The sequence below is a fragment of the Marmota flaviventris genome, chromosome 15 (genome assembly GCF_047511675.1).
Source record: "Marmota flaviventris isolate mMarFla1 chromosome 15, mMarFla1.hap1, whole genome shotgun sequence".
Taxonomy (NCBI): Eukaryota; Metazoa; Chordata; class Mammalia; order Rodentia; family Sciuridae; genus Marmota; species Marmota flaviventris.
The window spans coordinates 71860497-71881014 of record NC_092512.1 but is presented as its reverse complement, the minus strand read 5'-3'; the positions used below and the strand labels follow the sequence as shown (position 1 = coordinate 71881014).

Sequence of the window (20518 nt, the reverse complement as noted above, 5' to 3'; positions counted from 1 at the left end):
ATTCTAAAATATCAGATCTAAAACTCCAATTATCTGCTAACACAGGTGCTTATGACACCTAAATACCCTTGTTTTTTGCAATGTAGCAATGACTCCCTGGTTCCAGAAGATTATAACAGCGAGAGATGCCCAACTCAAGGTCAACCACTGATGTCAACCCAAAAACCTTTAAAAACTTTAAGAACTCTACTCCTCACATTTAGACCCAATATTGAGTTATAATGAACAAGTTCCCTAGATTTCTTCTTGGAATTTGTATATAAGACTTAGAAAACATTACCCCACCCACCCATTGTGAGTCCTTAGCTAGGACTTCTTGTAACAAAAGACAAACCTATTAACAGAAAACAAAGCAGAAATCTAATAGCACATAGACCTCCAGTATGCATCAGAGATAACTCAAAAAGTCAACAGATCATAGAGTAGATCTCAAAGAGATGTCTTAGAAATCAGACTTGAGTGAAATTTGTCTCTCAAAGAAGGATGTAGGGAAAGACCTACATGGCCAGGAAAAGCACTGTAAGAGTGGGCTCATTACACAGATTTAGACTGACTTCACCTCAGTTAGGAATCTAGTGATTATCATCTTTCTCTTCCCAGGAAAGAGACAATCCTCATAAAGAGAGACTTGCAGTATAAATGCAAATTTTCCTTACTGAAGAGTAAATTCTACTCTGTTTTCAGAATTTCTCCTATGTTTGCAGTTTCTCAAAATAACCCTATGTCAAAAGGCATATTCTGATTTGCTATGGTCCTGTTTTTTAGCCCCTCACATAATCACAAAAGTAGAAACATAAGGAAAAGACCATAAACAGATACCATAGGCATTAAAAGCCAAGAATAAGCAAACTAAAAAAGAATTGAAAGTGGCTGTTTGTTGCTAGAGGACCTTGAGATAGAAACAAACTTCTTAGTGCCATTGAGAAATGTGGTTACTTTTCAGGTCTATTAGAAATGCTGTGTATCTCAAATGGTCAAAGGCAATATTAAAGGTTTCAGGGAAACAGAACTACTCTGTTACTTTTTCCCAAACATCCTACCAGCTAAAGTAAATTTCAGTCAATTTTTTGATCCTTATAACATATGATCCCTGTCTTCCACAGCTAAATATTTTTCTAAAATATATATAAGAGAACTGTATATGCAGTTATGCTAAAGATACTCTGGATTTCTCTCCTATCACTATAAGTGTTTCTTCCCAGAAAATCTTAATTTTGATTCTTAGCATGTGTATCTAATGACACCATTCACCCACTTTTATTAATATCTGTATACATGTATTTTGAAGGATTTAACCAATGACTTAACATTAAGATAATAGAATAAATTCTTGTAGAAATCAGCTTAGTATAAACAGACACACGCACATGTGCACACACACACACACACAATGCTAAAACATAAAATACATTTTAAAATGTATTATAAAGACATAACCATGTTCAATATAGAATAAAATACTATCACGGACTAAATGGAATGAAATCAGAATAGACTGACAAATAGGAAACTAAACCTCTCATGGGCTACTGGACTCACAGTACCAAATGGAGGTAGAAGAGGTAGGAAAGGGAGGTTAAAGACCCAACCCTTGAAATCAGGTTCTCTGTGTGAGAAGAGGCCAAATGAGCTGGTCCACCAAGCTGGATGAGAGAACAACCACTGTAGGTCAGTGAATCTGGGGATGGTTCAATGACTCAGAAATAGCACAACCAGAAACCCAACCAAGCCATCTGTGGTTAGGAGTCTGAGTTTCCAATGTGAGATCTAATATTATACTGGACACCCAAGAGATAGGTGGAGAAAGCAAACTGAAAAGATAACCAAGAGACAAAGGAAGGAGGGAAGAGGAGGAGGAGGGAAGAGGAGGAGGAGGGAAGATGACCCTCCAGGTGAGTTTATATGAAATGAATGCCATGAAAGATTAGCCAATCAATTGGAAACAAAATGGTAAGATGATACCTCTAAGAAAGTTGTGAAAGATGAGACAGCTTTAAAACAAACCAAAAAACCTTTAAAAATGTGTGCTTAAGAAGCTCAATGATAGGGCACAGTGACACAAGCCTTTAATCCTAGAGACTGAGGAATCTGAGGTAGGAGAACACCAAGTTCAAGGCCAATCTAGGTAATTTAGTGGTACCCTCTTTCAAATAAATTAAATTAAAACAGCTGGATATGTAGTTTGGTGCTAAAACACCTGTGTTGGGTTCAATTTCCAGGACCACAAAAAAGAAAAATCTCCAAATTAGAGAAAAAAAATTTTTTTAAACATTTAAACGTTATTATGAGGAAAAGATGAATTAAGAACATAGTGATATTTAATCAAAAATGAACATAAAGAGATAGCTTGGTTACTTGAAAGTATGTTCAAGAAATTAATACAGTGTACTCTTTGTCCCACATCCTCGTGCGGAGTATTATTGTATTCTTGATTATTGCCATTTTGACGGGAGAGAGATAAAATCTCAGTATAGTTTTAATTTGCATTTCTCTAATGGCTAGAGACGCTGAACATTTTTTTCATATATGTTTTTACTACCCGTATTTCTTCTGCAAAGTGCCTGCTCAGTTCTTTTGCCCATTTAGTGATTGGGTTATATGGTTTTTTGGTGTTAAGTTTTTTGAGTTCTTTATATATCCTGGAGATTAATGTTCTGAGGGGAAGTTGGCAAAGATTTTTCTCCCATTCTGTAGGCTCTCTCTTCACATTCTTGTTTCCTTTGCCATGAAGAAGCTTTTTAGTTTGATGCCATCCCACTTATTGATGCCTGGTTTTATTCCTAGTGTTTTAGGAATCTTGTTAGAGAAGTTGGTTCCTAAGCCAACATGATGGAGAGTCGGGCCTACTTTTTCTTCTAGCAGGTGCAGAGTTTCTGGTCTAATGCCTAGATCTTTGATCCACTTGGAGTTGAGTTTTGTGCGGGGTGAGAGTTATGGTTTCAATTTCATTCTGCTACATATGGATTTTCAGTTTTCCAGTACCATTTGATGAAGAGGCTATCTTTTCTTCAATGTATGTTTATGGCGCCTTTGTCTAGTATGAAGATAACTGTATTCATATGGGTTCATCTCTATATCTTCTATTCTATTCCATTGGTCTTCATGTCTATTTTGGTACCAAACCACTTTGACATCAGTGATTCACTGCAAAAGCAGTATGGAGATTCCTCAGAAAAACTTGGAATGGAACCACCATTTTGCCCAGTTATCCCAGTTTTTGGTTTATACCCAAAAGACTTAAAATCAGCACACTACAGTGACACAAAGCCACATCAATATTTATGGCAGCTCAATTTACAATAGCTAAGCTATGGAACCAACCTAGGAGCCCTTCAGCCGATGAATGGATAAGAAAAACATTATATATAAACACAAGGGACTATTACTCAGCCATAAAAAGAATAGTTTTATGACTTTTGTTGGTAAATGGATGAATCTGGAGACTATTATGCTAAGCAAAATAAGTTAGTCCCCCCAAAACACAGGTCAAATGTTCTCTCTGATATGTGGATGGTAACACAAAATGGGGGAGGCAGATGGAAGGTAGGAATAGATGTTCAGTAGATTAGACAAAATAGAAGTTCAGTAGATTAGGGAATAAAGGGGAAAGAAAGGAAGACAGTGGAATGACTCTGATTTAACTTTCCTATGTTCATATTATAAATGCATAAGCACATATCCACATCGTGTGACACAAAGCATAAGACTGGGATCCTAATGAGAATGAGATGTACTCCATGTTTGTATAAATGTATCAAAATACACTCTACTGTCATGTATAACTAAAAAGAACAAAAAATTATGATAGAACCAAGCTATGATAGTTATCCAAGAGATATGCCTGGTTTAAGGGGGGGAGGGAAGAACTAGAGAACATACTTTCAAAAACAGAAGAGCTGAGTCTCAAGTAGACAAGATTTGTTGGCTGGTGCTTACATTCAGTGGGAATGTAAGAGCTGAATATCAAGCAAGAAGAAGGAAGCTAAAGAGGTTTCAGAGAGAAAACAAAGATCACCTACAAAGGCAAAACCATGACAAAGACATTGAGGATCTTATCAGTGACAATAATTTAAGTTAAAAAGAAAAAGTGACAAGACAAGAAATTGAAAAGCATCTTATATCAAAAGCCTAGGATCCTAAGGCTGGACTTTTTTGCATAAATGCCAATGCTTAGATTATGGAAAAAAATGGATATAGGAGGAATACTTTCTTTCTACAATTTAGTAAACACTGAGGCTATATCTTATTTTTGTTGTGGGATTTTTCCCTCCTCCATATATTTAAAATCAAAGATTTTGGATTCAATGCCTCTAATTCACAATAGGAAAAGAGTTATTTCATAGTGACATTGGGACAATCTATTGGCTTTCTTTAAGAAAATGATTATGTTTTTTTACTTTGTATTGATTGCTACAGTTATTACTGAATTGAATACTGGGAATCTGGGCCATGTCATTTGATTTTGTACAAGAAAGTAGATTTCTGCCTTAAAATTAAATGTGAAGTTAAAGTGTCTGGAAATATGATGTAAAGTAAAAATTTTGAATGAAATGTATTGAAACTGAAAAATGTAACAAATGTAAACATTGGTGTATTTTATACATGGTTTTAGAAAATCCAGTTAATCTAGAAATTAAAATATATAGAAACTTTTCCAATAAGCTTTTGAGGAACAGTCTAAAGGCATCATAGCACATATGTTTTCAAAAATATAACTGTATTCTAGTTTACACATTCTAGTTCTGTATTACATTATATTCTTTTTTTTCTTTTTCTTTTCTTTTCTTTTTTTTTTTTAGTTGTAGTTGGACCCAATACCTTTATTTAATTTATTTATTTATATGTGGTGCTGAGGATCGAACCCAGCCTCACACATGCTAGATGAACACTCTACCACTAAACCACAACCCCAGACCTACATTATATTCTTAATTGACATTAAGATACTTGAACTTATATTTAGTTTATAAAGTAAATTTTGACAGAAAAGTCAAAAGAATTTTTAAGTCCAACTTCAAATATTTCAATACATTTTATTTTATTGTTTGCTATTTTATGAAAATCTAGATATCATGTGGAAATAAAATTATTTTCTAATCACTTTTCTGTGGAAAATATAGAAGACTTTGATATATACTGAGGAAGATAATTGGAAATAAAATTGGATTTATTTGTTAGATATATACATCAGTATATTTGATTATAATAAAAAAATGTATTTGTGGATCAAAAAATAAGTATATATTTTGAGAATCACACCAGGGTTTAATAAGGTTAAAAGCTGTATTGAATGAATAAATTACTAGAGATTAAATAATAATATGAATAATAATGTAAAGCCAAATTATTTTATTTGGGCAAAAATCAGTTATATAAACCTTGTAGTATAAATATGTATGAAAACATTGTAGATGGTCCAGATGGTACTGAAATACAGCAGAATATATAATTTTAGAGTGTTTTTTCATCTTCTCTGTTTAAATTTAATCTTTCTCTTTGTAGTTGGCAATCTGAACCAAGACACAATGTTTAGCTGCTGTGGACTAAATGTTTGTGTTACCCTCAAATTCATATGGTAAAATGTAACTTCCAGTGTGACAATATTGGAGGTGAGGGCTTTAGAGTAATTAACTCTCTGTTATGATTGAATATGGTTTTCCCTTCCCAAACTCTCGTTGGATTATGATTGCCATTGTGGTGGTACTGGGAAATAGGACATTTAAGAGGTCCTTCTTTGGGGAACAGGGTAGCTATCTTGGGAGTTGACCTCCTTTCTTCTTTTGTGCATGCATTCTCTTTCCCATTTGCTTCTCTGACATCCTCTGAAGCATGAGGCTCTCACCAGAAGCCAAGAAGATACTGTCAGACTGCTCCTGGGCCTATCCAGCCTTCAAAATTATCAGCCAAAATTAACCACTTTCTTTTACAAATTATCCAGTCTGAGGTATTCTATTATAGTAACAGAAAACAGACTAAGGCAATACCCTTAGAGTAAGAGACCAGAAATCTAGCCATCTCTCTTTCCACCATGTGAGGATCTGATAAGAAAAAGTCTGCCACCCGGAAGATTGCCCCCATGAGAACCAGACCATGCTGGCATACTAATCTCAGATTTCCAGTTTCCGGAACCATGAGTAATAAACCCAGTCTGAGGTACCTTGTTATAATAGCTGAACAGACGATGATTATAACTAAAACAGAAGCTTTTCGGATTATTAGATCACTCAGCAATGGTCTCAAATTAAAGGTAAACTGAAACAATGGAACCCATTATTCATCAGATAAGTCTGGAAATTACATTGCCACACAAAATAAGGTATTACAAATGACACTTTAAACTCTAAAACAAGTAACATGACCATAAATCAAGTAATCAATGCAAGCTAAAAACAAAAGGCATCATAACCTTTAAACTCTAAAACAAGTAACATGACCATAAATCAAGTAATCAATGCAAGCTAAAAACAAAAGGCATCATCTACAAATTTTAAGTCAATTCAATAGGGTTTTTGCATAATTTTATGAAGTATTTGTAAAGACTTACTGGAGTTTGAAAATTTAATAACCTTAAACTATATGAAGAATTTGGGGACAACATACTTTACCTGTTCTCTAGAGTGGTCATTAAAGCCATTAAATAATTGGATATTTTGTCAAAATAAAGATCTTCAGTGTAAAAGAATTTTATATTATAAGACCATGTATTAAATAGAAACACTACACTGTTATAATGGGATGAAAAATGTCAAATCAATTTATCCCCAAATAATGTATTTAGTAACGTACATTTATTCTTGTCCTCATCTTTTTTCACTAAAATGTTTTAAAAGCAATGGCACTCTCTCAGTGCACCTAGTGGAGTAGATTCTATTGTATACCATGAATTTTCTGCCAAAAGGAATCAGGAATCCTTGGGGGAAAAAATGGCTACTTTCAAGGCTCATGCTAGAAGTTACAACCAAAAATCTCTTATATTTTCAAAAGCAATGAGACTTTCAAGGTTCATATGATTTAAAAAACAGGAACCAAGAAATTAAACAGGGAAGAAATAATCTTTTCAACAAATGATACTGGGATACCTGGATATCCACATGCAAAAAGTGAAATTGGATCCCTACCTTGCACAAGATATGAAAATTAATTGAAAATAGATCATATGTCTGAATATAAGTGCTAAACCACAAAACTCTTAGCATATAACATGAGCATAAATCTTCAGAAACTTGAAGTAAGTTATGATTTCTGAGGTATGTTACCAAATAAATACATGACAAAAGAAAAGATAGTAAGTTGTACTTGATCAAAATTTAAAATGTGTATGCTTCATTGGACACCATTTATAAAATTGAAAATACAACTCTCAGAATGAGAGAAAATATTTGCAAGCTGTATATCTGATAAGGAGCAGCATCCATAATGCAAAGAACTCTTACAACTTCAAGAATAAAAGACAGCCCAATTCTTTAAAAATAAGTAAGGCATTAGGGGCTGGGGATTGGCTCAGTCATAGCATGATGGCCTAGTATGCACAAGGCCCTGTGTTCAATCACAAGTACTGAAAAAAATAATATAAAAATCAAAAATAAGTAAGGTAGGAAATAGATATTTCTTTAAAGAAGATAAAAACAGCCAATAAGCATAATTCGTAATAATCCAAAAGTAGAAAGAACCCAATGTCCATCATCTCATGATGGAATAGGAATGAAGTACTGGCCCTCCCTTTCCAAGTTCAGGCATCTCAGGGACCTGTTGGGTTAAAGAGGCATAGTGGAGTAACCATCACCAACTTATTTGTTCTTGAATGTATCAATATTATTACAACTCATTGCGTGTGCTACCCTATTGTGTTTAGTGCGATGCAGGGAAGCCAGCCATTTTGCGCTTTATGGAAGGATAAAATTCTTTTTCCCACACAAAAATTGACACACTGACTTTCTCCAGGCAATGTTCTATAATCAATTCCTAATTATAAAATACTTGCTCTCTGTAAGCTTTGCACAAATGTCCCTCCCACAATTACAAATACTTCCTGTGGCCCAGAAAGACTAGAAAAAAAAAAAAATGAAGTTACCCTAAATGAAGACCACAGCAAAGTATTGAGGAACTAAATGGAGATGCAAGAAAAAAAAATTCCCAGGTCTACTGGTAGGAACTGAAAAATAAGGAGTCTGTACTGACTGCAGGATTCATAAACAGTCATGTCTTGCTGTTTCTCAGTAAAGATCATCTCTCCCTACCTCTCACATTATTTTCTCTGAGTGTCTCCTATATCACGGAGTGTTTATGATATAGATAGATACATGGATAGATAGACAGATTCATAGATAGATTTGTATATCTACACAGAGAGGAATGATAAGGAATCTAGCCTGTCCATAATCAAAATATCTTTATTTAGCTAAAAACCAATCTGAATGACCCTTAATATTCTAATTCCTAAGCATGACCTTTTCACAGAACTTTAATTTAATATTCCTTTTTTTTCCCCTAGAATACAGGGTGACTTGCCTGGATTTTAAATGTGTATTTGACTGCTTTTGAAATGTTAAGAATTATTTTTTCCCCTTGAAATAGGTTTTTTTTTTTTTTTCAAAGTAGGCCCTATGCTAGAGACTGAGGTAGCCACTCCAGTGCAATCAATCATGTAGGCAGACGTTGTTATATGCATATTTAAATAAGAAAAAGAGGTTTACGGAGGTTAAGTGATTTCCCAAAATTGGGCAGTGCCCAAACTGATATTTAAATCCTGTTTATCACTTGGCCAAAAGTCTTAGCTCTTTTTCACATATCAAGAAAATAGTTTTTATTTAGATTGTATGTCTGTGCATGTACACATGGTGTGTACCATGTTCCCCCTCTTCTCTGAATCAAAAATAGTTACTGGGGCTAGCAAAAATCTTGCATTGACTTATAAACAAAAGGAACCATGAACTTAATTTAACAGTTGAGGTGAGGTGGTTCCCAGCTTCTAGCTGGTGTTGCTCTCATTCGTTCCTTCAAGCCTATCTCGAATGAACAATTTCCACAGCAATGGCCTCCATAAAATCACAGTCAATCCTGATTGGCCTAACCTAGCTATCTCAACATGTTTCATTTCTCATAGCACTACCACCATCCACTACAGTGTGGACCTGGAATGTTTCCCAGAGGCCCCTGTGTTAAAGGCTTGGTCCTCAGGATGGTGCTATTGAGAGGTGATGGACCCTTTAAGAGGTAGGGCCAGTGGGAGGTCCTTAGAACACTGAGGGTGTGCCGTTAAGGTGGCTAGTGGGGTCCCATCCTTCACTGTTTTTTGTTTTTGTTTTGTTTTTGCTTTTGACCATGACTTTCAACAGTTTTGCTCTACCTTCAACTCCCACCATGATGGGCTGCTTTGCCAGAAGCCCAAAGCAATGGGGCCAGCTTATCATGAACTGAAACCTCCAAAACTATGAGCCAAAATTAACCTTATCTCCGTAAGTGGATTATACCAGGCACTTTTTTATAATGATGGAAAGCTGCCTAGCACACTATCTGGTAGTCCAAGTTTAATTTGCTGGTTTACTAGAAGATTAATTCTTCTTTTCTAGAACATAAGTTCTTAGTGGTCAGGGGTATTAATTTTTATTTTTAGGGCTCTTCACAGTTTCAGACAGAGAATAAATGCTAGGTAAATGAATTTTTATTCAAATGAATTGATTCTGTCATGTGAAACATGGCTGTGCTAAATCAGCTTTCTGTCACTGTGACCAAAACACCTGACATGAATAACTTAAAGGAGAAAAGGAGTATTTGGGCTCATGGTTTCAGAGATTTGGTAGGCTAACTCCATTGCTCTTAGCCTGGAGAAGGCATGGGAGAGGAAAACTGCTCATCTCATGGCAGCCAGGAAGCAGAGAGAAAGAGGGGAAGGGACCTGGCACACTGACCTACTTCCTCCAGCTGGGTCTCACCTATCAGGGGTCGATTCCCTTATCAATGGAATAATCCACTGTTGAGGTCAGAATCCTTGTGATCCAATACTTCCCAAAGGCTTCACCTCTGGACGTTGGTTCAATGGGGACCAAGTCTTCCTCACATAAGCTTTTTGGAGATATTCCAGATCCAAACCATAACAATGGCAGTTGGTAGTGCATGCCTCAAATGGAGTCCTTACTCTTCTAGGTCTAGCATGTCACTTTTATGAAAAAAAAAGAAATTGAAATTTAAACTAGTGATAGTAATCCCTATTTGTTCTAATTCATTTTCCATTATGTCTGTTTGACTCACCATTCCTTCCACTGGGAAGTTGCTGAATTGAAACTTTATGAATATAGTTGCTGCGGGGGGGGGGGGGGAGTACATAAAAGTGAACTGAATATAATGTGTGACTGATTCTGTAAGTATTCTCTGTTGATTAGCAAATCCTAATGGAGTTTGAATTCCTTCACACAAGGTTTGACATTCATCTTTTCTTCAGCGTGCTATCACTAATGATGATCCATTTCTGCTTTATCAAGTCAACTTATAACTAAGCATGGTCGTTTAATATCATCACATTAAAGAGAAATAATGAAGAATTTTTGTCTGAGTGGCTTGAGACAAATCAGTTTAAAAATCAGCAGGCTATTTGGAAATAAGTTTCTCCTTGGATTCTCATGCTCTAGTGTCTGAGCCAGTATCACTGCATGTTCTCTATAATCCAATTTCTTTGAAAATGGCTTTCAGCCTCCTGCCTCCCCTTTTTGTGCACTATTGATGTTAAGCATGAAGGAATGCAAACACTTGCACCATCAAAAGCAAATAGCATCTTACCACCCGGAATGCCCTGGCATGAGTTCACAAAAACAAGATTTAACTCCTAAGAATGGCGGTGAGTAGACAGAATTAATGGGTGGTCTTTCCAGAAAAATGGCTTATAAGCATCACTTGAAATGGTATTTTGGTGCCTTAGTATCAGCATTACTCTGCTTATTATTGGTTTGTTAACTATAATATTAAAACAGAAATATAAGACACTTCATGGAGAATTTTAAAATGAAGTTCAAGATTTTCCAAAGGATTTTTTTTTCCAACCACAAAAGTTTTGCAGATAGTTTCTGATCATTTGTATCAGTAGCATATCAATTCTTTACTTTTTTGTTGATATTACTTAGTGTGATTCTTAGGCAACCAGGAAACTTATATTATTAAAGGATTTGTAACTGAACCAGTGGGCTTTCTAAAACACTCAATGATTGCCTTAAAAATCTACCTTATAACAAGTAACATCACCCACCCTAAGGACACTGCTATAATCTATATGGACAAAGTTGTATTTACTGCAAATTGATTTACAGTGGCTTCTCTCCTTATGATCTGAGGAGGGAAATGAGATGTTCTGGATTAGAATCTTTCTTTTCTTTTTTGGTACAAGGGATTAAACTCAGGGGCACTTTACCATTGAGATAGATCTCCAGACCTTTCCATATTTTATTTTAAAACAGGATCTCACTAAGTTGCCATAACTGGCCTCACTAAGAATCCTCTTGCCTCAGACTCCTGATTTACTGGGATTACAAGTGCAAGCCACCATGCCTGGGCCTGGTGTAAAAATCTTCACCTGTTTTGGTGGTTATTTATCTGTTGGCCATGCATTCTTTTACAAGATGTGAGATATGCAAATACCACTACTCTGCATAATGTCTAGCCTGAAAACAAATGCTATCTTTCATTTGTACTTTTCCAACCATGTGTGAAATATTTATAGAAAAAAATAACCTGCAATCTTTTTATTTCTTGTAACTGCAAATCCACAAACTTTTGTACACTTGATCTTTTAATCGCTTTATTGTACATAATACTTAGGGAGAAATTAAGTGTGGGCTGAATGCTTCTCTTCCTGATGTCTTAAAAAGTAAAATTACCTCCAGTAGTTATGTAGGACTCCAACCCCTTGATCAATGGCAGTATAATCTATCAGCCTCATTACTGATCATCATCCAATCAGGTTCTGAAAGAGAAGAGCTCCACGCAGATATCTCTTCAGCATAATGATATCAATTTGTTTGAATATATATTCAGAATTGCTTGAACTAAGGTATTTCTATTTTTAATTTTCTGAGGAGCCTCCATGCTTTTTCCATAATGGCTGTATTAATCTTTTCTCCACTCTTGCCAGCATTTATTGTCATCTTTTTGATCATAGCCATTCTAACAGGTATGAGGTGACATCTCACTGTGGTTTGATGTCACTTTTTTTTCCCACTATCTTAACACTTTAATGTGAGTCTATCAAAAAGATGGGCAGGGAGAAGGTGGATTGGGCAAGTCAGGAAACCCTGCCCCTGGAGACCCCTGGCCTTGAGAACTTTATTGGCTGCCTCTGCATAGAGTTTCCTGCTCTGCCTGCCAAGTCACCCTTGGAAGTCAATATATATTAACTTCATTTCATAGATAAGGAACCAGCTATTCTCAATATCTGAATAATTTTTCCCATGATAGACACACTATGTAATTTGGTCTATGGACATTAATCCCCCTTTCACAGGTTGTCTTTCCAGGCTACTTTGGCTGTAAAATCTTGAAAGGTATTGGTAAATAAAGTCATATCATTTAGCATTAGTTATCCTAAACTTTCTTATCCTCAGTACCACACTGTCTCTAAAACAGTGAGATATAGATCCCATATGTCTCTTCCCTGCTGGGTACTGGTGCACACAATGTGAACAATGGGAATAGATACTGGGCTCCAAATGAAAGTCATTTTTCTTCATGTGGGTCTGGACCATAGCACCAGACTCAACTTGCTTGCTACCTGAATTCTGAGAGATTACCTGGTCTTTGACTGCAGTCTTTTTACCTTAAACGCCTGCCAAACCTGGCACCCTGAAACATTGGGATCTTGCCTTCCTTCCCTGTTGGTATGGGATCCTTCTTACAATGGCCTGGCCAGGTTCCTTGAGCTGCAATCTTCCGCTTCTGATTCTTCACTGTATATCTTTGGCAATCCAGCTGAAGAAAACCCCCAAAAATATGCTATTTGTGGATATTGATTACTTTGAGATAAAAGCATTTGAAAAATAGCAAATGCAATGAAAGGCTTTCTCTGCACTCCCCATAACTGTCTAAAGACAGATCCTCCAAAAGGAACTCAATTGGGAGTTTTATCATTAGAAATTATACTGCAAACTCTCCAGAAGTCCATTAGAAGAAATCACATGCAGACAAACCTTATCACAAACAATTATCTATTTTTCTTTCCTAAAAAATCATTTCCTCTCCCCTAAGTTTTTTATACCCCTTTTCTCCTCTCCCCTACCTAAATTTAGGTTCCTAATTCTCACTGAGTTTGGGGTCTTTTCTTTCCTATGATGCAGATAATTAATTTGTATAGCTTTTCTCTCATTCATCTGCCTGTTGTCAGTTTATTCCATAGACTTAAATATTAAACCTTCAGATGATGGAAGGAAAGTCTTTCATCTCCCACACAGCTTTTCTACAAATTAGAGATTACAAATGATGACCTCAAGAATTCATAGAAGTAGTATAAATAAATAAACTTGGACAAACAAACTCAGACACAGTGGAGTATGACTGCTGGCCTCAGGGTCTAGAAGGGAAAACTGCTTCTGTGAAATCATTTCAGAAAATGGCCTAGTATTATCAGCTCTACTGATTTTTAAGAAAAGATAGAAATCCCATTTTTATATGTGAAATTAGTAAATAATTGTTATGTTCTGAATGTTTGCATGCTTCTAAAGTTCAGGGTTGAAACATAACCCCTGAAGTGAAGGTATTAAGAGGCAGGTCCTCTGGAAGTTCTTTAGGTCAGGAGGGTAGAGCCCCCATGAATGGGATTAGTGCTTTTATAAAAGAGACCTCAGTGGTTGGAGGAGGTGTAGTTCAGTGGTAAAGCACTTCATGCTTTGCCTGTGTGAGACTCTGGGTTCCATCTCCAGCACTCTGTGACCATGCAGCATGAAGACGCTCTCAGTGCCTTAATCTTTGACTACTTAGCCTCCAAACTGTGAGACACAAATGTCTGTCATTTATAATCCACCCAATTATGAATTTTTTTGTGATAAGACCCCAAATGGACTAAGATAGTCACATATTCAGTGACACTTTAAAATATTATATGGATACACAAAACAATCGGACAATACCACAGTCCTCTAGTTTATGACTTCTGCTTCTGATAATCCTTATCTCTGGCTTAAAATGAATGTGGCAGTCTTAAATTCCTTGCTTACAACTTCAATAGTTGAGGTGAGGCAATTTTTTTGACATAAATTGATAATGATGAATTAAAGATGGAAAGTATTGATAATGACAGTAACGCATTACAAAAGTGATCCACCCTAAGTAGTACTGGGAAATAATTCTTCATAGTCTTTCATGTTGAGAGATATTAAAAGTCTTTGTTTAATTTGCTCAAGGATGTTTGTATAGCTAACAACCTTTGAAGATAGATACGGAGGTTCCATTGGAGCAATAGCCGGACATACTATGCCTATTGCAAAATATTCAGGTTTCCTAACTCAAGATTCCTCTCACATAATGCAATCTACAACACTGTTTGTGCCACTCTGTGAGAAATTCAGCTCAGGAAACAAGTGATTATGCTAATTATTATTATTATTATTATTATTATTATTATTATCATCATTATTTTATGAATTAAAAGCCCCTGGTCTCTGTCCCAGAAATTTCATGTCTTCCACTCACATGTATAACACAGCAGCAGGCTACCAGATTGCAAATACATTAACATGTCAGATTCTTCATAGTTCTTCACAATCAATATGAGTTTTTCTTTTACTCTAAGCTCTGTCAACAGTAGCCCATATAAAATGAACAGCATAGACTCTTCTTCTATACTGTTTCCTACTTTGCTCTGAGTCAATATATTTTCTTCTCCTTCTGAAAGGACTTTGCCTTATTTTCCAACAAAACAATATCTTGAATGCCCATCATTTCAAACACCTGAACCTTATTGTTTTTATCTGTTTGGAACTTCTGTCTTCACCTTCAGACAAAAGTTGATGATTATCAACAAAACAAAGGAGTTAGAGGCAGCCTGTGGACCAATACAGCCTGTCTTTGAAACCGTTTTACTACTTACTAGTTGTGTTACTTTGGACAAGCTGTGTAACTGACTAATGCTTTATTTTTCTTATCTATAAAAGGGGGACAATAGAAATTAATTTTTAGAAAACTTAGACTTGTATGTAATATATAGTGAGAATACAGTATATATAACTAATTATTATTTGGATGAACATTTCTTGAATGAATTCAGCTAAACACCTTAAATGCAGGTTGGTTGTGATTTACAATCTTCATTCTATTATTGGGAAGCTGAATGATAATGTAGGGTTAAAGGTGTGTTTGATCTTTTCCTGGTTCAAATCCTCAACGGATTCATAAAAAATTCTTTCTATAAGTATTCCCTTCTGGAAAAGCAAACACCCCATGCCCTGATCTTCTGTTAGTTATAGGAAGGACCAAGTATCATCCCCTCTCCAATCAAAGTACAAATGTACATTTATACATATAAACTATAAAGTTTAAAACAAAATGCCAAATAACTCTTCCATAGATGACCTTGTACACTCAGAATGCTTTAAATATTATCACATAAATATTACACGTTTTCTTCACAGCTTTATTTTTTTTTTTTCAAAAAGTCATTTTTCTAAATATTCCTAGTCTTCAGCAAAGTTCCCCGTGGTGTTTTCACTATATGCTATTGCACTTTTGTAATGACCACAAACAACATTCCCTGATTTTCTAAGAGCTCTCCTTTTTATTTTTCTAAGCTAATGACAGTTAAAATAAAAATTCCAAAAGGGTAAAGCAAAAGAGGAAAAGCTACAAAAATCAGGAGATGATTTCCCTATACTTTCCTCCTCCCAATTTCCAAGCAGCTAATCCCCTCTCAAAAAAGTACAATAGAACAGCTAGACATAAAGAAAAGGAGATAAAATTGGCCAGCCAGCACATTGTTCTTGCTAATCTGAACCATTTACATAAGGGTTAGAAGGCTTGTTTTATCATTTAAACAGACTTAAAAGCCTCTTTGCAAATGAGATTTAGTTCCTACAAAAGAATGAATTCAAGCTATTTGGTGAGTTTTTGCTAGACCAGCACTGGGAGCTGACTTGGCAGTAACCAGAAGCTACTTCTTTGGCCACATACAGTATATGCAAAGATTGCTTCCAGCTGCCCAAACTGAAAAGCATCAAGCTGATTAAATTCTTTCCAGGAGGTGAACAGGATGAGGGGCAGGTTAAAAGGCCAATAATATCAGATCTCAAATTGTACCTGGGCAAACTCTTTCTTTATGCAGGTGCTTTAAAAGTGGCTTTGAACATTCAGAGCCCCTTGAATCTTCCTTTGAAAAGGAACAGAAGGGCAGACAGCAAATGAAATTCAGAGACAGAGAGACTTAAAATAGTCTCAAGCTGTGAAGGGAAGACAATTTAAACTCTTTGATTCATTGTTGGTCTGAGTGGCATTGGGCACAAGGGTAAACTGCATAAACTTAACTTCCTTGCCAATGTTAGCACAAAAGATAATTAGAAGGAAAAGTTTTTCAGAACACAGAGGAGCACACTCTTTGCACCAAAATCTTGGATTTTTAAAGATCAAGTTTATGTACGCTATACCTATTATGTGTTTTACCTGGCACACCTTGAACAGATATTCAGTGTGACCTTGGCCTGGGGCTCAGCAGGATGAGTAGGTCGGCCTTGGTTAAATTTGCTCCCAGAAGGTACCAGGGTTGTTACTCCCTCCATTCTTAAATCATCAAGATCCTCTGCAAAAACACAAACAATCACAGAGAAAGAAAAAAAATAAGTCTAGTAGAATTAAAGAGGATTTTTTTTTTTTTTTGTCCTCAGGTAGATAACTGTAGGCAGAAGCCAATAGTTTGTTAAGCAAGATATTATTTTATATAACCCCTTTGCAAAATTCTTAACCTCACACTTCAATTATTTTTCAGATCATTTCTAGATGTGGTTGGAGACAAATTATTTGAGAAGATTTCTGAGACACAAAAAGGTGAGAGACAGAAAATGCAAACAGACAATGGGTAGAACATACACGAAATAGAATGCAGATCCACAGCCTCCCCTGGAACTTTATCCAGGGGAGCCCAACCAGAACCTCTCCAGCAATATGCCCCCAATGGCCAGGACTTGCTGGAATACTGCTGGCTGCCTGTTTTTTGTTTTTTTGTTGTTGTTGTTGTTGTTTGTTTGTTTGTTTGTTTTTGTTTTGTGTTGTCTTTTTTTCCAACACAACCAAAGAGAAAAAGCCAAATATACTTTAAAACCAATTACATAATTCTTTCATTTCCAATTAGCCTGCTTCCAGCTTCTCCATCCAAAAACCTCCAATCAGGATTTACCTGAAACTGTCTAATTATTTTGCTGTCAATTTTTTCTCTGTTCCTGGGGAGGACAGTCAGATACCTGGATAGTCATGCCCCAGAGGGTCCCTGAAGCTCCTTCCATTTTTCCCAGGTCCTCAATCAAGACTCAAATGATTTAAAATTCTTTTGTGGTTCAATTCCCATATAATATGTACATAATCTACTTCTTTGTTCCAAGAACATACAAGCTTACAAAAAGGATTTCATTAACTTGCTTTTAGCCTTTGTAAAGAAAAGACATAAAGTTTCAAAGAATCAATTATATTTTGCCAAAATGTAATCCATTACTAATGACATAATCTACAGGAGGAGGCAAATCATTCTCTTGTGATAAAATAAAGGATATAAAACAACCTAGACCCCTCATAAAACAGTTCAGAGCATTTCTAGGTTTAACTGGATATTGCAAAATTTCAACAAGTGTGAAATCTTCCTGAGATGGTGACAACTCAGACTGAAACATGTATAGTCCTTCTGAAGCAGGATGGTCAACAGCACCTCTCAACAGGCAGTCCTAAGTGAAAGCTCTTCTGTCTTCTTGTGCTTAAGCAATCTGGAGAAGCCCTTAGAGTTTTAATTTAGCTTCAGGGAAGTTATCAAAAGCTCATCACTTTGACCTGGTTGCAAAGACTGTCCTCGTTTAACAGCCTAGCTGCCATTTCAAAACTTGGTGCTTTTGCTGGAGTCCTTATGGGCTCTCTTTCTGATCTCATACTGATCTGTATATCAATACAGATAAAACTACTGCCTGAGAACACACAATACTTTCTAGCCAGCAATGAACCTCTCATGACACACTGTGAGTCTCTCCTTACTTACTGTTCACCAGTGTAATACCGTAATTTATGCCACTTTCCAGTCCCTTCCATGAAAATGAAAGTTCATGATTTTCTTACATCAGTTAAAGAACTTTCTATACTTCACCCCACCCCACCCCACCCCCCTTTTTTAAGGATTCTTAAGGAAAACCTTGACCCAAAATTATTTGTTCTTGGATCATACTTTAACATTGGAAACTGGAGGTTACTAAGTAGAGTATGCTACTATTAGGGTTCAGAAAATGATACCCCAAAGTGTGGTATTTTGACATGCTGAACTGAAGAAACCATCTCAGACCTAAGATCTCTCTAGCCCCCTCTACCCCCTCTATCGATCATCCTTGATCCCTGCTCTCTAATGAAGTTCAGGGGAAGCCTTCCTTGAAGTTCCCTTATTTGACCAATGGAAATCCTCTTCCTCCATAGAATTCAATTTTTGCAAAATCTCATTATCCAGGAAAGATTAACCTCAGGAAAGGTTAATCAAACACCATACCTGGAATCCAGAGGACATTTGTCGCAGCCCTTGTATATTCTTTAAGCTCATTCAACTCTCCTAAAAACTCACTTATTACCCCCTCAGATTTGCCTACAAATTCTCATTTCTCTCTCTCCTATGAAGAAGGTACATAAATTTCTGCATATCAGTGGGTTAGTGGGTAATCACCATTCCTTGATGTTCCTGTGCACATTAATATGTCTGTGTGCTTTTTCTCCTGCTATTCCGCCTATTGTCAGTTCATTTCAGTGAGTGGTGAGAGCGGTGAGGGGAATTCCCTGCACCATCACTAACTTAAGTTTACTTGAAGAATAGAGTCCTCCATGTGAAGTAAATTCAGTACAGATGGCAGAACTATTGCACTTGCTTGAGCTTATTGATTGATGAAAGACCTCAGACTAAATACATGCAAGGCCTACTTTTCTTCTTAAGTATAACTTTGGGATGCTGTAGAAGCAAAAGCTTTTTTTAACTCTGTTGGAACCTCCATTTAGAATTAGACAATTTATATAAAACAATTTTAGATATAGTCCTACATATAAAGTGGTCACTGTTATAAAGAGTGAGACTCATGAGAAAGAAATAATATGATGTTAAAGAAAACGTTATACCAGATCATTTTGCCAAATAAGCAGCCTTCACTAAAGTTATGATCCTATCTCAATTTTTGAAAGATAAATTCCTGGAGGAATTAAAAAACAATGTTATCAAATACCAACATTTAATTCATGATTATGGAAAGAACAATGAAAAACTGAGTGAGGCTAGAACCACAGTGTGTCAAATTCACAATGAAAAACCTACGCTTCTACATCATGCTAAGTGAAATCAGCCAGACTCAGAAAATCATAGGTTGAACATTTTCTCTCATATGTGGAAGCTGGAGCAAAGTAAAAGAAAGAAGGTGATGGGTGAGAGGGCAGGGATCAGATATCATAGATATATAGGGAAGATCGATGGAGTAGAAGGAAGAGAACATGAGGGAGGGAAGGAGGATGGGAAAGGTGAAGAAATATGGAATAATTTAACAAAATCACGCTATATGCATATATGAATGCACCAAAGGAAATTTCACCTTGGGAGCAATAGGTAGGGGGAATGGGGATTAAAATCAAATTCACTGGATGTATGATTTTTTTCAAAATGAACCCAACTATTATGTATAATTATGATATTTTAATAATAGAAAAAGAAAGAAGAAAGAAAGAGAGGGAGGGAGACAGAGAGGGACGGAGAGAGAGAAAGGAAGAAAAGAAGAAAGAAAAACTAGATAGACACATTATGGTTCTAGCCTTTCTCAGATAATCTCTGCTGGTCTTGGTGGCACCATATGGTTTCCTAAATTACTATAAAGGTGGAATATGATCAGGAACCAAAGTTTCAAGGGCCTTTTGAACACCATCCTGTGGGAGACCAACCTTACAAGTGACTGAGTCACACTCCCCAGCTGGGTGCTGAGGTGCTCAATCACAGAAATGTGGCAGAGCTTTCCCCACCCTTCTTGGGTTCCAGGGTCGGTGTCTCCTGCATGGGTGTGTCTTGCTACAGCCCCATGGGTGAAGCTATGCTCACCTGTTCCTTTGTAATATAACCCCTTGCCCTGTTTAGGATAGAATCTTCCATGGAAGTGCCTTGTGTGTGTCCCCTTCTCTTACTGTGTCCTTGGGTGTGGCCTACCCAGGTGTCAGTCAACCTGCTGACAGTGGACATCATGAAGATAGACTCAAGCCCCCTGAAACCTGACCCCTTGCCTCATTTAAATAACTTCTCCTCAATAAAAGGGGTCAGTGCGTGCTCTCGCCCTCTCTCTGACCCTTAAGG

At 36.4% G+C, this 20518-nt stretch overlaps 1 protein-coding gene across 1 annotated transcript in view; it reads right to left on the bottom strand.

Annotated features, from left to right (window-relative positions):
* The window catches only part of C15H8orf34 (chromosome 15 C8orf34 homolog), a 403376-nt gene that overhangs the window by 120929 nt on the left and 261929 nt on the right, over positions 1 to 20518 (bottom strand). The window contains 1 exon segment of the mRNA XM_071601999.1: positions 16627 to 16762. Within this exon segment, the coding sequence (XP_071458100.1) occupies positions 16627 to 16762 (136 nt within the window).